The sequence below is a fragment of the Myxine glutinosa genome, chromosome 13 (assembly GCF_964187855.1).
Source record: "Myxine glutinosa chromosome 13, kmMyxGlut1.1, whole genome shotgun sequence".
NCBI classification, from domain to species: Eukaryota; Metazoa; Chordata; class Myxini; order Myxiniformes; family Myxinidae; genus Myxine; species Myxine glutinosa.
In genome coordinates, this window is record NC_136273.1 from 17860432 (window position 1) to 17878380 (window position 17949).

At 50.8% G+C, this 17949-nt stretch overlaps 1 protein-coding gene across 1 annotated transcript in view; it reads right to left on the bottom strand.

Moving 5' to 3' along the window:
• LOC137438643 (32 kDa beta-galactoside-binding lectin lec-3-like) overlaps nucleotides 1-17949 on the bottom strand; it is a 73664-nt gene that overhangs the window by 13606 nt on the left and 42109 nt on the right. Inside the window, exons 7-9 of the mRNA XM_078767145.1 lie at nucleotides 7389-7418; nucleotides 6614-6699; nucleotides 2395-2557 (exon numbers count right to left, since the gene is read on the bottom strand). Of these exons, the coding sequence (XP_078623271.1) occupies nucleotides 2395-2557; nucleotides 6614-6699; nucleotides 7389-7418 (279 nt within the window). The remainder of the gene's footprint in view (nucleotides 1-2394; nucleotides 2558-6613; nucleotides 6700-7388; nucleotides 7419-17949) is intronic.

The window sequence follows — 17949 nt, forward strand, 5'->3', positions numbered from 1 at the left end:
CAATTGTCCTTGGACTGTCTTTTGCACCTGAGAAGGTGGAGGAGTTTCTGACAACCCTCGTCTCTGATTCTGCTATTGGACCGGATGGCATCAGCTCACATGTCCTAAAAACCTATCTGGCATTCTGCCTTGACATAAAATAATTCCTTTTTCCAATGGCCTCATCTCAGGTCATTAATATGGATTTACACCAGGTCACTCTATCCTGGACATGCTGGTTCTACTCTTCCAACAATGGATGAAGGCCCTCAAGGTCAGATGTGAGATCAGTGCTGTCTCTTTGGACATATATAATGCTTTTGATACAGTCTGGCATTCTGCCTTGCTCTCCAAACTCTCTGCCTATGGCATCCAAGGCCAACTCCACACATGGCTCACTGCGTTCCCCTGCTCTCGTAGCCAACACCCCCCCCCCCCCCCCATCTACTTTCTTTCCAATCCTCTTGAGTAGGTACCCCAAACTAGTGGGTTTCACTCTCAGCCATGATCTTTCTTGGGCACACCACGTTTCTAACTTGGCCTTCATAGCCCACCACCGACTGGGCATCCTCCATTGTGCAAAGTCCGTTGTTTGCACACCAAACTCCTATCCACAAACAAGGCTTCCATCTGCAGTTTGATGAAGTACAGCTATCCCCTCTGGGCTGACTGTGCTACCTCACATCTTGCTCAGCTTGATGATGTAGAAACCAAGGCTTTCAAGATCATTGGAATCTCTTGTGATGAAGCGGAGTCTATGAGCCTATCACTTTGCCATCGCAGACAGGTCTGGTGGTCTCTGTCTTCTACCGCCTCTTTTCTGGTCTAGCACCTTCTGCTCTTTCCGTTCTTTCCGGTCCACCATCACCCCTATAGGGATTTAGGTGGTTTCCTGAGAAGGGTGTAGGGAGTAGGGCCCTACTCCCTACACCCTTCTCATGAAACCACCTAAATCCAGTACCACTGTTCATCTCCACTCATTTGTTCCTCTTTTTCCCCACCTGTGGAATCATCTTCCACATGCTCTCCAATCTCATTCTTCCCTCCAGGTCTTCAAGACAGCTGTTCACACCATCTTAGACGGTTTAACGGGTGTAAAAATAAATAATTGTTACGGGTGGGGCATATCCGACTGAAGGCAGGATATGTCTCAACCAAAACAATGATATTCCTACTCCTGTTAAACCACCTCCCACCCCTGAATTTATTTTGTTTCTGTATCCATATTGCCCACCTTTTGCATTATCATCTACCGCTCATTATCTGCATCCCTTGTTGTCTGTCTATTTTATCCCTCTGCCCTAATGTTGGCATTTCCCCCCTCTTTCTGCTCTTCCTTTTGTTACGTTGTGTCCTGATCCGTTCTGTGTCTTCTCCGAGCCTTGTCTCTGTACACAAAAAAATAAGAGGTTCCGGATTGTTAGGTGACCGAAAAACAATTCAGTGTGAAATGTAAGGTGTGACCTAACAATGTAATTCTGTCATGTTCTCTAAAATATGACATCTCACAACTTGACTTATCTTATCATCACAAGCATATTTGATTTGAAAAGCATCATGGCCCAAATTTTAAGCATATTGGGCCTCGCTCATTTCAACTCTTCACGGAACACCAATGTCATGCACAGAGCTTTGCCACCAAAAGCTCTGCCTCTTCTCGTAGAAAAGCTTTGGATTTGTTATGCTGTATCGGCAAAACTCTTCCGCACGAGCATTATTCAGGTGTATTTTTGTTGCCTGGTGTTGGCTTAGCGGTTAGGGTGCCGGCTTGGGATCCTAGGATCCTGGGTTCGAATCCCAGTCGATCGCTGAATTAACGCCAGGGGGGTTCACTCAGCCTGTCATCCTTCCGAGGTCGGCAAATTGAGTACCAGCTTGCTGGGATGAATGATCCCGGTGTGTACCCCGATCTAGAATAGGTACCCCGTATCCTTGCGCATCGTAAGAGGCGACTAAGGGTTGGCGTCAGGAAGGGCATCCGGCCATAAAAACATTGCCTCAAACAGGGACCCATGATTGTCATGGGGCCAACAAGGCTAACCTCCGCTCTAGTGGGGAAAAATGGCCTTAAAACGATCATTCATTCATTCATTCATTCATTTTTGTTTCCCAACACTTTTGGCACTGCAAATACACGTCAACCTGAAAGACCTTTACTATTATCACATTGTTTCATGGTAAACGGCATGGCTCTTCAAACACCATGTAAAAAATGAAATTTTCAGGTGACTGCTTTAAAAGTGACAAAAATGAGCTTCAGATATTCTTGCCAAAATACTGGTTTAATGGTTGTCAAGTTAGCTGTGATGACTTGTACAAGCAAATTAAATTAATGAAGAGTATTTGTAAAATCACAAGTGAAGTCGTGTAACCTGGGTAATGAGATTAACATACAGGTCCAATTGGAGAACTCACCTCAAACTCCTCGTTGTATTTAAATGGACAGTGGTAATTATCCAACTCCTTTTGCCATCTTCCATCTTCGAACGTCTTAACGGCACACTTGTGCTGATCAAAGTTCACTTCAAGGAAAAAAGCTATATCATTCGAGTTTTCTTCTTTCAATGCCACTCCCAATCTGAATGGGAGAGAGAGAGAGGGGAGAGAGAGGGGGAGAGAGAGAGGATGAGAGAGGATGAGAGAGGGAGAGAGAGGGGGAGAGAGGGGGAGAGTGAGAGAGAGAGGGTGAGAGAGAGGGTGAGAGAGAGGGAGGGTGAGAGGGGGAGAGTGAGAGAGAGAGAGAGAGAGAGAGAGAGAGAGGGTGTGAGAGAGGGTGAGAGAGAGAGAGGGTGTGAGAGAGGGTGAGAGAGAGAGAGAGAGTGAAAGAAAGAGAGGGTGAGAGAGGGGGAGAGAGAGTGCTTGTGCTTGCAGTGACAGGGGAGCGATCACTATTTAGGGCTGGGAGTGAAATCGACTAAAGAAGTACTTTCTTTTCTTACATGATCTAACTAACTTTCAGAATGTAATGATAATTGGAAACTGCACCTTGTGAAATCTTCATTCAACAAAAATTTGCACAAACGAGTTTTCAATTCTGTTTCTGATCGGTCAGGATCGAAATCAATCTGACCGTAATCCCATTGCAAACAGGTCGGTGGTCTCTGTCTTCCACCACCTCCTTCCTTGCTTTGCAGCCTCTGATCTTTTCATCCTGTAAGCACACACACCCCTCCCACCCCAACCCTCCCCCCAGGTTTGTGCAGGGCACACGCGGTCCTCCATCAACCCACTTCTGGTGAAACTCCAAAAATCCAGGATCACTGCTCACCTACAATCATTCGTTCATCTTTTTCTCACCTGTGGAATCAATTTCCACATTCCCTTGAGTCTCATTACTCCCGCTGTTCACCGCCATCTCGTATCATTCCGTATCCAAAACTATGATTTCTTCTACTCTTGTTAATCCCAACACCTTCCAAATTTGCAGTTTTTCCTTCCTGAGGGTTTCCTTCTGCATCCGTCTTGTCCACCTCATGCACCCTGCCCTACACCTCATTCCTCCCCACACCCATTGTTTGTTCAAGACTCACTCTACTTTGTCCTTCAACTCCACTGTTGATGTTGATCAAATTGATGTCATCCACAAATGTACTCTTATACACAGTGATATATATATATATATATATAAAGGTGGGCGCGATTCGGAAAATTTTAAGTCCGCTTACCGCTTATCCGCTCCGCCAGCCCGTGTAGTCCGATTCGCTTATCCGCTTCAGCGGCCGAAAATCTTAGTCCGCTTACCGCTTATCCGCTTCGATTCGATTTTTTAAAAGCGCTTCGACGTTTTTAAAGCGATTTTTGACGTTTCTAAAGGGAATTTAATGCTTTTTAAGCCTAAATAGCCATTTCTAACTACTACAAAGACAAACAAAGCTTTTAAGATCAAAAATATACATTTTTATTTAAATAAAATTTATTCAAAATTTATTGAAATAAAGTTTTCCACTCGACTCTACTCTACTCTACAGTTAATTTAAATATAATTTTAATATATGCAAGTTACATTAAAGAAAAATCAATTTGCCCGTCCTTTCTTTGACAAGAGAGTCTACTAGTCAACAGACTAGCAGTCTGTTGACTAGTCCTCGTCTTCCTCCTCCACCTCGTGGGCCTTCTTGAGGATTTGGAGGTTGCCCTTCATGAAGACGAGGGCCTCGAAGTTCGGTGCAGCCAGGGCCAACCTCTTAGGCCTGAGGATGTCCGACCCGTAGCTGAACACGCGCTCGACCGAGGCAGAGCTCGGGAGCGGCGTGTTATGCCTGAGAAATAGAGTTACCCAAGCATCACGGAACTCGAGCGGGAAGAGATTGGGCGAGAGCCCCGGGTTCCCCCTCAGCGGCTTCCTCGACCAGCTTTCTCCATCTTGACGTTATTGCCGCTCTAGCGTCCAATAAAATATTCAGTTTTCACTTATTATTCACTTAAATAAATATTCACAATTCTAGAGTAACGGCTCAGGCTAACAGCTGATTTGGCGAATCGCGATGCGCTTTAATTTTTCGGTAGTCCGCTTGCGCTTATCCGCTTCGGTTTCCGGGGGTTGTTCCGATTCGCTTATCCGCTTCGAAAACGTTAGTCCGCTGCAGCGGATAAGCGGATAAGCGGACTTTCGAAGCGGACCGCCCACCTTTGTATATATATATATACAGTATACAGTCACGTGAAAAAGTAAGTACACCCCATGTAAAGTTTTGACTTTTTCAACATATTTCAACATACAGCTATTTGATCTTCATTTCAACAATATTGATATATAAAGGTGATATAATATAACAAATATCTTGAAACATTTACATTTTGTAGTCCATTGTATAATTTAAATTAACATAAATGCAAATTTCGCATGTGGAAAAAGTAAGTACACCCTTGGCTCTAATAGGTGGTGTTGCCCCCTTTGGCAGAAACAACCTCAAGTAGACATTTCTTATAACTGTCTACCAGTCTCTCACATCGACTGGGAGAAATTTTTGCCCACTCCTCCATGCAGAATTCTTTCAGCTGTGCGATGTTTGAGGGGTTTCTTGCATGCACAGCTCATTTCAAATCCCCACACAACATCTCGATGGGATTTAGATCCGGGCTTTGACTTGGCTATTCCAGAACCCTCCATTTCTTTCTTTTCAGCCATTCCTTGGTGGATTTACTGGTATGTTTAGGGTCATTGTCATGTTGCAAGGTCCACCTTCGGTTGAGCTTCAACTTTCCGACAGATGGCCTCACATTATCCTCAAGCACCCTCTGGTACAATGAAGAATTCATAGTGGATTCTATGATGGTGAGCTGCCCAGGCCGTGATGCAGCAAAGCTGCCCCAAACCATAATATTTCCACCACCATGCTTTACAGTTGGTATCAGGTTCTTGTGGTCAAATGCTGTCTTTGGTTTTCACCAAACATGTCTTCTGGTACTGTGGCCAAATAGCTATACTTTTGACTCATCTGTCCAGAGCACATTGTTCCAGAAGTGCTGGTCTTTGCCTCGGTGTTGATTGGCAAATTTTAGTCTTGCCCTGATGTTCTTTCTGGACAGCAAAAGTTTCCTCTTGGCACACCTCCCATGTAGATCAAATTTGTGCAGCCTCTATCTAATGGTAGACTCGTGCACTTTGACATCAACAGTGGCAAGAGCTACCTGTAGGTCCCGTGATGACATTCTGGGGTTCTTAGAGACTTCTTTCAGCATCTTGCGGTCTGCTCTCGGGCTGAACTTGCTGGGGCGGCCTGGCCTGAACAAGTTGGCAGATGTTTGGAATCTTCTGCACTTGTAGATGATCTTCCGGACAGTCGAATGATTGATTTCAAATTGTTTGGAGATCTTTTGAAATCCCTTCCAAGACTCGTCGGCATCTATAACCTTCTTACTGAAGGCCCCGGAGAGCTCTTTTGATCTAGGCATGGCGACGCCGCACACTTGAACAACAAAGAGCAAACCAAACTAAATGTCTGAGGTTTAAATAAGACAGGTTCCTCCAAGATCCTCTCTAACGATGTTCTAATCATTTGCACCTGAGCTGGTGCACCTGATTCTAATTTTATGTATTTGAAGTAGTGATAAATGTAGGGGTGGACTTACTTTTTCCACATGCGAAATTTGCATTTATGTTTATTTAAATTATACAATAGACTATAAAATGTAAATGTTTCATGATATTTGTTATATTATATCACCTTTATCTATCAATATTTATGAAATGAAGATCAAATAGCTGTATGTTGAAATATGTTGAAAAAGTCAAAACTTTACATGGGGTGTACTTACTTTTTCACGTGACTGTAGGTTCCTGACTCCTCATGCCACAACTAGCCATTGCCACTTGGTGTCTTTGCAGCGGTAGTTGACTTCCACTTTAAACATCCACATATTAGAGAGCCGCATCAGCGTCGGGCATGTCTGACAGTTCAATCAGACAGACTGGCAGGGATTACAAGCCGCCATCTCACTTCAGGACCGGTCTCTATCGTCCTCCTGATGTTAATGCAACCTGGGAATGCTACAGGAATCTGCTCCCTCTCTTTTGCGCAGATCCTTGCCATCTTGTTTTCAGTTTTCATACCTCCCTCCAGAAAAAGCTGCATGTGCAGTACTTATTTTGTATAACAGCTACTTGTAATAAATACTGGTTCATGTAACTAACCTTGAGTGGCCTTGGAAATGCATGCCTTTGATGACAACCTTTCTGCAGATAATCCCTCCAATAATGGTGCAATTCAAAGGTGATTCCTGCAAAAAAACAACCATGTCAGCATGATATTGAGTTCATCATTGGGGTTATAAAAGTGGAAGATCTTTTAGAAGCTGGAAACACTTCATTACAAGTAATTTACTCTGATTGTTATGGCGCCTGTGTGGGCCGATTGTACCTTGAGCATATTTGGTATCATCTACCAGTTATAGATCTAAAAGTACATACCTTCAATTTACTTTATATATGTCATTAAAGTTTTTCCAATGACTGTCTACTACTACGAGTACTACTACTTCTACTACTACCTACTACTACAACAATGGCCCCAATTACTCCCACCTTGTGCGAAAGTTTTTAGCCCAAGCGTTTCAAGAACCAACTGGCCAAGCCTGACGTACAAGTAAATCAGAATTCAGGTGGAATTTGTAATTTACTCAGGGTGTCAGCGATAACTCGCAAACTCTTCACGAAAGACATTGTGACATCAACAACCACCAATGGAACAAAACAAAAACGGACCACCCATGTCAACATCCCTCTGAGGAACACCACACTTTGTGAAATGTGAAACATGTGAAACACCAAGGTGACAGTTTATGGGAATATCTTGGTCAAGAGAAGCGAGACAACTCAAAGACAAGTCCACCACCTCTAAGCTATTCGGACCACCATGATATTACAGTAAAATAGTAAGTGGACATTGTTTGTTTTGAGCCTTACTCACTTGATTGAGTGCAAGGAGCACTGGTTCATTCTGCAAAAGAAGGAAACAGAGAAGTTATAAAGAATCAAATTATTTAAACCTTTGAAATCTTTCATGAGTGCAGTTTCAAACTTATTATGAGAATAAAAGTAAAAATTTTAGAAAAAAAAATTTCGTCATGAAAAACCAAAATATCAGAGGCGCGTGCGATTTGGTCTCTTCCGAAGACAGAAGCCTCTTCCGGAAGATTGCTTTGCGCCGAACAGGCAGAAGAGAAGCAAGATAGCGGCCAAACATGTATTACTCGCGCTCATGATGGAAGAATTAGACAAAGATGACACTGTAGCGGTTACCACTGGGTATACACAATCGCCTTGCACCTGCCGAGGACGCGGCCAGGGAGTGATCACCATGCCGGGCTCGCCCAGGCCGCCCGGACAGGCCCAGACGCGCCTCTCCCGGGCATGCCCGGACTCGCCTTTCCCGGGCTCGCCCGAGCCGCCCGGGCACGCCCGGTCTCGTCTTTCCCGGGCATGTCCAGACTCGCCTTTCCAGGGCTCGCCCGGGCACGCCCAGTCTCGCCTTTCCAGGGCTCGCCCAGGACGCCCGGGCATGCCCAGCCTCGCCTTTCCAGGACTCGCCCAGGACGCCCGGGCACGTCCAGACTCGCCTTTTCAGGGCTCGCCCAGGACGCCCGGGCACGCCCAGTCTCGCCTTTCCCGGGCAAACGCTCCGGCATGACGTGTTTGAGTGTGTATATATATTGCTGCCCGATAAACGGGCTTTTCAGAGTACCCGAGTTTGATTTGTGCAATAAAGCAACTCGGACGAATTCCCGTCTTTTGTCGCGTCAATCCGTTCGACTCGCGTTGGAGCACAGCTCCTTCATTGGTGACCCCGACATGGACACGGCAGTTGCCCTTAAACTGCCTACCTTCTGGGAGGCTCACGCGGCGGTTTGGTTCGCCCAGGCGGACTCCCAGTTTGCCCTGCGAGGCATCACCGCCGACGACACCCGCTTCCACCATGTGGTAGCGGCACTCGGCTCCGCCACCCGCTTCCACCATGTGGTAGCAGCACTCGGCTCCGCCACCGCGGCCCGCGCCCTGAGCCTCCTCCAGCACCCGCCAGCAGCTGACAAGTATGGCGCGATCAAGACGCTCCTCCTCGACGCATTCGCCCTCTCACTGGCGGAACGCGCACGACGCCTGCTCGACCTGCCCGAGCTCGGCGACACGCGCCCGTCCGAGCGAATGGACTACATGCTCTCGCTGCTCGGTGAGCACTCTCCGGATTTTCTTTTCCGGGAGCTGTTCCTCCGCCAGCTGCCTAGCCAGGTACGCTTCGCCCTGGCAGGCACACAGATCGCGGATCCCCGCGCCCTCGCCAGGGAAGCCGACAAGATCTCCTCGGCAGGCCAGCACATCGGGGCGGCTACCTGGAGCCCGTCGCCGTCTGAGGCGACGCCCATGGCGCCCGAGCGCCCTGTGCGGTTGGAGGCCGAACTGCCGGTGCAACTGGCGGCCGAACTGCCGGTGCAACTGGCGGCCGCTACGCCGCGCCGACCGCTTCCAACACGATGGCCGGGGCCTCAACCTGACCAGGCGTGGTGTTATTACCACACCAGGTTCGGACAGAAGGCTCGGACATGCCGACCCCCGTGCACTTTCGGCAAGTCGGGAAACGATCGGGCCGGCGTTCATTACCAGCCATGAGCGCCGGCCACTCGGGCAACTTGCTTTTTATTAAGGACAAAGCGTCCGGGCGGCGTTTCCTTTGTGACACCGGCGCCCAACTGAGCGTCATACCCGCCTCCGAGCAGGACAAGCAGACCGCCGTTTGCGGCCCCTCCTTGGTCAACGGATCGGCCATACGCACCTTCGGCCCGCGCAACGTCACCCTCTGCTTCGGCAGCCAGCGCTTTAATTGGACCTTTGTGACCGCAAGTGTGCCCATGGCTTTGCTGGGCGCCGACTTCCTCTGCGCGCACGGGCTGCTGGTCGACGTCAAACGGCGTCGCCTTGTCAACGCCGAGACCTTCAGCTCCCTGGCATGCACGATGAGTAGCTCCGCGCTGACCGAACTAGCGTGCGCCCTCCCGGCGGCGAACGAGTTCGCTCGCCTGCTCGCGGAATTCCCGGCCCTCACGCGACCGATGTTTTCGGCCGTCGCAATGCGACATGGTATCGAGCACCACATACCCACAACGGGCCCGCCGGTTTACGCCAGAGCCCGCCGCCTCGACCCGGCCAAGCTCGCCGTGGCCAAAGCCGAGTTGGACGTGTTGGAGCACCTCGGCATCGTGCGGCGCTCCGATAGCGCGTGGGCCTCACCACTGCACATCGTGCCAAAGCCGGGGGGCGGATGGCGCCCATGTGGCGACTACCGCCGCCTCAACGACGTTACCACCCCCGACAGGTATCCGATCCCGCACATCCAAGACTTTTCCGCCCGTTTGGCGGGACGGGTCATTTTTTCAAAAATTGACCTGATACGGGGATACCACCAGGTACCTGTCAGGCCGGCCGACGTCCCAAAAACGGCCGTCATCACGCCGTTCGGCCTGTTCGAATTTTTGAGGATGCCGTTTGGCCTCAAGAACGCGGCCCAGGCGTTCCAACGCCTGATGGACGGCGTGCTGCGCGACCTGCCATTCCTCTTCGTCTACCTGGACGACATCCTCGTCGCCAGCACGTCCCGGGCCGAACACCTCCTCCACCTCCGAACACTGTTCGGGCTCCTCAGTGAGCACGGCTTAATCGTCAACCCGGCCAAATGCCACTTCGGCACGATGGCCGTTGACTTTTTGGGCCACCACATCACCAAGAACGGGGCCGTGCCACTGCCAACCAAGGTCGAGGCCATCACCAAGTTCCCGCGTCCCCGCTCCATCAAGGCCCTGCAGGAGTTCTTCGGCATGGTGAATGTTTATCACCGTTTCGTGCCCCGTGCTGCTCAGCTCATGCGGCCCCTTTACGAAGCCCTCCGGGGCAAGCCGGCCAAGCATGACACCGTCTGGTCCGCGGTCATGGACGCGGCATTCACGAGCGCGAAGCGGGCCCTCGCCGACGCAACGCTGCTGGCTCACCCGGAGCTCGACGCTCCCATCGCCCTCACTACGGACGCCTCCGACTACGCGGTGGGCGTCGTACATGAACAATGGGTGAATGGGGTTTGGCAGCCACTCGCTTTTTTTAGCCGGCAACTCCGGCCGAACGAGTTAAAATACAGCACATTTGACCGCGAGCTCCTCGGTCTATACCTGGCCGTTCGCCATTTCCGCTACCTCCTAGAGGGCCGCCCGTTCACGGCTTTCGTCGACCACAAGCCGTTGGTTTACGCAATGGCCAAAGTCACGGAGCCGTGGTCGGCCTGCCAGCAGCGCCACCTCTCCGCCGTGTCAGAATTTACCACGGACATCCGGCACGTCACCGGAAAAGACAACGCCGTGGCCGACTGTCTTTCTCGGGCCAGCGCGAACGCTGTCACGGGTCATTCGCGCTGATGACCGCGCTGATGATTCGCGACTTCGCGCTGATGGCGGCCGACCAGACCACCGACACCACGGTGCAAGCCCTCCGTGCGGCGGACACAGGCCTCCGCCTGGCCGACGTCCCCTTCGCGGACACTGTCCTGCTCTGCGACGTCTCCCAAGGCCAGCCTCGCCCCGTCGTGCCCGTTACCTGGCAGCGCCGCATTTTAGCCTCCCTCCACGGCCTTTCCCACCCGGGTCGGAAAGCTTCCCAGAAGCTGGTGTCGGCGCGTTTCGTCTGGCACGGACTGCGACGGGACGTCCGCGATTGGGCCAACGCCTGCACGGCCTGCCAGCGGGCCAAGGTCCACCGCCACACCCAGGCCCCGCTGGCACCTTTCACCGTGCCTGAACGGCGTTTCGACCACGTCAACGTGGACCTGGTGGGCCCCCTTCCCCCATCACGGGGTGTCACACACTTGCTCACCATGGTGGACAGGACCACCAGGTGGCCGGAGGCCGTTCCCCTCGTTTCCACCACCACCGCCGACGTGGCACAGGCTTTCATCGCCACCTGGGTTGCCAGTTTCGGCGCACCGGCGGACATCTCTTCGGACCGCGGTCCGCAGTTCACCTCCGAGCTGTGGGGCGCGGTCGCCCGCAACCTGGGGGTCAAGCTCCACCGTACCACGGCCTACCACCCCAAGCCAATGGGTTGTGCGAGCGTTTTCACCACTCCATGAAGGCCGCGCTCATGACCGGCCTTCAGGACGGCGGTTGGGCCGACCGGCTGCCGTGGGTCCTTTTGGGCCTCTGCACGGCCCCCAAGGAGGACCTCCAGGCGTCCACCGCCGAGCTCGTCTACGGCCAGCTTCTCCGCGTACCGGGCGAGTTCGTTTACCGACGCTACCAGTCCCTGGTCCGCAGCTCGCCAGCGCTCGGACCTCCAGGAGGCCGCCCGACGGTTTGCCCCCATGTCAACGTCCCGCCACGGTGGCCCCCAGTCCTACGTCCCCCCAGCGCTTGGCACAGCGGAGTACGTTTTTGTGCGTCATGACGCACACCGGGGGCCACTCTGGCCGCCGTACGACGGGCCCTTCCGGGTCCTGCGACGGGACGACAAGTCATTCGTCATCGACATCGGCGGCAGGTCGGACCGGATTTCAGTGGACCGCCTCAAGCCGGCGCACGTGGACGTCGACCAACCACCACGGTTGGCCCTTCCTCCGTGGCGAGGCCGCCCCCCGTCCACGGTTTCCCCCGCTCGACCACCCACCACCACACCGGACCCCCCCCCCCCCCACGACGCTCCAGGGGTCGCTTCGGCCGGGTCATCAGGACCCCCCTTAAATTGACCCTGCCGGTGCAAGTCGATTCTGGGGGGGCGCGTGTAGCAGTTACCGCTGGGTATACACAATCGCCTTGCACCTGCCGAGGACGCGGCCAGGGAGCGATCACCATGCCGGGCTCGCCCAGGCCGCCCGGACAGGCCCAGACGCGCCTCTCCCGGGCATGCCCGGACTCACCTTTCCCGGGCTCGCCCGGGCACGCCCGGTCTCGTCTTTCCCGGGCATGTCCAGGCTCGCCTTTCCAGGGCTCGCCCAGGACGCCCGGGCATGCCCAGCCTCGCCTTTCCAGGACGCCCGGGCACGTCCAGACTCGCCCTTCCAGGGCTCGCCCAGGACGCCCGGGCACGCCCAGTCTCGCCTTTCCCGGGCAAACGCTCCGGCATGACGTGTTTGAGTGTGTATATATATTGCTGCCCGATAAACGGGCTTTTCAGAGTACCCGAGTTTGATTTGTGCAATAAAGCAACTCGGACGAATTCCCGTCTTTTGTCGTGTCAATCCGTTCGACTCGCGTTGGAGCACAGCTCCTTCAACACTGCATCACAAGTTGATGCAAATATCCAGATTGTGTTTTCACTTGCAAGTTTTGCTGCGTAAGTATGACCAGCAGCGTTTCTCCGTGACTGAAATTAGGCTAGGCCGTTTTGTTTTCGAAGAGCCCGCGCCTCCCCTGCTGGATGACAGGAAGAGGCAGAAGAGCTTCCCGAGAAGAGAAGAGTCCAAATCGAGCGACCGGAAGAGTCTTTCGGAAGTCTCTTCCTCTTCCACAAGTGCAAATCGCACGCGCCTCTGGACATTGGACAGAGCTGTCACAAAATATTCACCAAAATCTCCGTTGAGCGGTGTATAGGTACAGTGCGATGTTAACGATTGTACGTTTATCATTCGATATGGAACAAATTACTTGTTCGATATAACTAATATTTCATGAGGTGAGATTCTTCCAGTTGAGTTATTTAAAAAGGTAACAGGTTATAATGTTGTCGTTAGACTTTAAATTGTGCAGAAAGATCGACGGAGTTGTCGAGATTTCTGGTTACTTCTGGAGATATAATTGTCTTGGCAGGAAGAACAATTTGTAGGTGGAGGGATTTTAATGAATGTTCTCTCTCTGAAGATATAATGGGAAGCAGAGTTGAATGGGAGGAGAAGAAGAACAGCCCGTCAAGAGTTGTTTTGGTGTGCACCATGCTTTGATGGTGTTTGAGTTACTGCTTTTGCTTTTGAATAAACTCAAATTAGGAGATTTACTATCCACCTGCCTGGTTCAGATCGATCGAATGGAGAACATTAGGGTTTTGTGTCAATATTCATGAGTTCTTCAACTATTTTGCAGTTCATTATGTGGGAAAAGTGACAATGAAAATGCAAGAGAAAATCAGAAAACGTGATGATTGTGGACAATAAAAGTGGACAATAAAATGAAATGAATGTTGCCCCCAAATTTTTTAAGCTACGCACGTCATCTCTCACTGATGAGAAATGAAGCAGTGAACCTTTGTCTTTTTTTTGTATACTTAGTCTAGGCTTGTATGAGAGCTAACACATATAACTTAGAATAAAAGGAGCGGGAGACAAGAAGGGGAGAGAGAGGGAAGTACAACAACAGTAGAGAACAGGGACATCTGCGGAATAGAGAGGGTTGGGGTGTGAGTACACGGGATAAACAAGATGGACACTACAAGGACTTTCAGGAAAGAAAAACAGAATTTGAAAAAGGTGGATTTAGGGTGTATTGACGGAGGTAGAAAAGATCAAGGTTTTGGATGGGGGAAGACAAGATATAGTGGTGGACAGCTGTTTTGAAGACCTGGAGGGAGGAGAGGATTGAAGAATGTGTGGGAGTTTGTTCTCGAGGTGGAAGAAAAGAGGAATGAAAGAGTGAAGGTGACAGTGAGTCTTGATTTTGGCAATTTCACCAGAAGAGGGTTACTGGCAGATCTTGTGCATCCTGAAGGAATACTTGGAGGACAGAACACAGACAGATCAGGGGCAGCTAAGTCGGAGAGGAGTCGGTAGAAGACAGAAAGACCTCCAACCTGCCTGCAGTGAGAGAGTGAAAGGCCCTCACAATCAGCATCATCGCGGGAGATTCCAATGATTCTGAAAGCTTTGGTTTCAACAGCGTGAAGCCGAGCCAGGTGTGAGGCAGGAGCACCAGCCCAGAGCGGAGAGCAGTATTCCATTGAGCTGCAGATGAAAGCTTTGCATGTGGTGAGGAGCTCAGAAGTAGCCAGAAATGATTTCGCACGACGGAGGATGCCCAGTCGGCGACTGGATTTGGAGGCCAGCGTGGAAATGTGGTTTTCCCAGGAAAGATAATGGCAGATAATAACACCCAAAACCTTGAGTGACAGAACTTATTGGAGAAGGTTGCTGGGAAAGTAGATAGGAGGGTTTCCAGACGGTATTTTCGGAGAGACAAAGTGAGAGTGTGAGATTTGTCAAGATTGAAAGACCTGTTCCACTTGTTTGACCAGTTTGTGATTTTGTCCAGGTCTGCAGAGAGTGAAGAGGCTGCAGCCTGCCGATCTGAGGGATGAGAGATGGAGCGGCAGAGAGTGGAGTCATCAGCAAAAAGATAGAGAGGATTTTCCAGAGTCGGAGAGATCATTGATGAAGATTAGAAACAGCACAGGTTTCAGAACACTGCCTTGAGGAACTCCAGCATAGACATGAAGAGGAGATAAGAGGATTCCATTTAGAGCCACATGTTGACTACGACAGGACAGGAGGTCCGTGAGCCATGAGTGGAGATTTACATGGATACCATAAGGGGAGTGTTTGGTGAGCAGAGTGGAGTGCCAGACCGTGTCGAAGGCATGAAATATGTCAAGGGAGCGGGCTCTGATTTATTGTCTGGCATTAATGACCTCCATCCAATGTTGAGACAACAGAAGCAGCATGTCCACTGTCCAGAGTAAAGTGGCCTTGTCTGAACCCAAATTGATGATCTGGGATCAAGCCATTGGAGAAGAGGAAGGATTCCATGACCTTGCTGATTAATTAGTAACAGCCTGATTGGGTTGTAGTTGCAAGGATCTGTTTTTGCACCTTTCTTGTGTAAAGCGGTAATGTTGGCTGATTTCCAAGCAGATGGCAGATGACCTTGAGCAAAAGAGAGGCTGAAGGGAACAGAGAGAGGGTGAGATGGAGCGGCAGAGCAGGATTTTAGGGCCCGTGGGCTGATGCCGTCTGGTCCAGTTGTAGAATCAGAGTTGAGGTTTGACAGAAACTTCACCTTGTCGGGAGAGAAGGACACAGAGTCTAGGAGCAGCTGGGTTCGACTGGGAAAGGTGGATACAGAGAGAGATGGGTTCGTGACACAAGATTATGAAGCAAACACAGAGTTGAGGCATTCGGCTTTGTCACGTGCATGTCAGCTGTGTAGCCGTTTGAGGTAAAATGGAGGGGATGGAGGCGGAACAAACACCAGAAACAGATTTGACCAGATTCCATCAGGATTTGGAGGAGGGAGACAGGTTTGAGAGTTCAGTCTTAAGAGTGGAGAGATCGTGTTTCCTGGTTCTCCTGAGAGTAGACACACTTGTTCCAGCTTTGTTTAAGGAACAGAGATTGCCTTTAGTTGGATTTGAGGTGTTCCCTGCTTCGAATCAGCCGCTAGTTACACCCCTCGAGCACGCCGGGGGCAGGGCCTATTTGTCTCCTCGATGCCACATGGATACGTCACAAGCGCGCCCTAAAAACAGGGACTATTTGCCTCGGTGAAGCCGCGAGGACCTGGATTCCGGAATGGTGGCCACTGCTGCATTGGTATGGCGATTATTTCGTTTAAGTACGGAAGGTTGGTTTGGGAAGGGAAGGTTCTACCTACAATCACAACACATATCGCTTTCCCCTGATACGAGGATGGGTAAATTTACTAAACCATCACTATGGAAATATCTAAACTCCAGGTTTCCTTTAGTGTTGGATGTAGCTCCCTGGGGTCCTTCCCATAACCGCAGCAATAGATACCCCAAAAAACTTGGTATCTTCAACTCTGAAAATTGAATCAGAATTGACACAGACATTTGCAGAACGTCGAATCGGTATTTTAATTTTTTATGAAAGACAATACAGTTACATTTACTTGATTTCACAGACAACCTTTTAGCTTTAAACCAATCACGAACTTTTAAGAGATTCTTATTCACAACATTAAATTACGACTGCTGCGCGCTCTGCTGGTTTGCCATCCATTATGCAGATATATTGTCAAGATTTATATCTTATCAAGTTTTATATATTGTACAGAATACTGTTGCGGATATGGAATTTGGCCTCCATATCCGCTTGTAAATATTCCCCTATTTCCCCAATACTCCCCAACTATCCCCAATCCCCCATTCCCTCGTCCCATTGTCTGTAAACGACACTCAGTAGAGCCGACCTTCCCCTTCTTCCCCCATTAAATGTCGTGCCCAGGTCCACCGCATCTCACGTAGACAACTTTCGGACCTCTTGCTAGTTATTCTTAGTCTATGTCAGTTAAGGACTCGTTTCCATTAATTCTGACTCTTCGTTGCACCAGAATGTGATTGTATGGCACCAGTAGTGAGTTTAGGACCTTCCAATACCTCCCCACCATCTCATCTCCGCATCCTCCCATCATCTCATGGAACAACAACAACTACAACCACAGCGGGGGCGGCGCGGCCGCGGTGCGGGGAGTGGGCGTCCTCCCTCCGGCTCGGTTAGCCGCCATGGCCCATGTGCTCCAGGTCACGGGGTTACCACGAAGGGGCTGGCTGTCAGTTCCTCGTCAGGGGCGGAGCCCGGTAACCCCCCCCCCCGCACCCAATGAGAAGCAACGGGCCGATGCCATCTGGGGCGGAGCTAACGAGCCGAGGGCGTGACTCCCCGCCGGATATACGCGACGACTAACCGGATGTGAAAAAGAGATGCGCCCCCAGCTTGAGACGACAAGTCACCACCTCCGAGCGCTGAGTGAGACCTCCCGCATCTTTGGACTGGACCGGGTCGATTTTGCCCCTGAGCCAAGGTGCACCTTGAGCCATCAAAGACCTACCCCTCCTTGCCATCAATCCCCGTGTGAGTCAGTTTTGTCCCGTTTGTCTGTCGTCTGTCGGGGCTAATATAAGAGTGTGTCTAAGTGCCTATCTTCCTATGCTGTCCCTCATGTCGTTGTAATCTGACCTTCCGCCATAATAGAACCTCCTCCGGAGGTCTTGAGAACCGTATCCCTGGTGTCGTGTCATTTTAATCCCAGCCGTGTGTCCTTTCGTCAATTGATCTAGCGTAGCGCGATTAGTCAACGTCCGGGTATAATCGGGTAACTTGTGCGGATACGGCGGCCATTCCGCTCGGCCCACCATAACATCAAAGTCGTGTCTGTAACAATTGGTGTCAGGAGTGTCGGATTCGGACCTGGGACTAAATTTGTTAGGCCCAAATTTTGGGAAGTAGAATTCGATCCGGAGCGCGAAATTTGATTGTGTTTTACAAAATATAAAAACCCGAATTTTGAAAGTCGCGCTATGGCAGACCAAGTCGGCTGGGGTCCGGTAGAGGAGAGTGAGGCAGGGTCGGTCCAGGACCAAATTGAGGGACGCGAGGAGAGCGAAGCAGCGAGGGTAGCAGACGCACAAAATAGCGTCGTTGCGCCCGACATTGCGGGGGCGCAAAATGGCGCCTCGCTGGTCGCGGCGCCCGCGACCGGGGCAGCGCCCCTGGTGGATTCGAACCTTTTCCTCCTGCAAATGAGGGCCCTTATGGAACAAATGGGTGAGCAATTGGG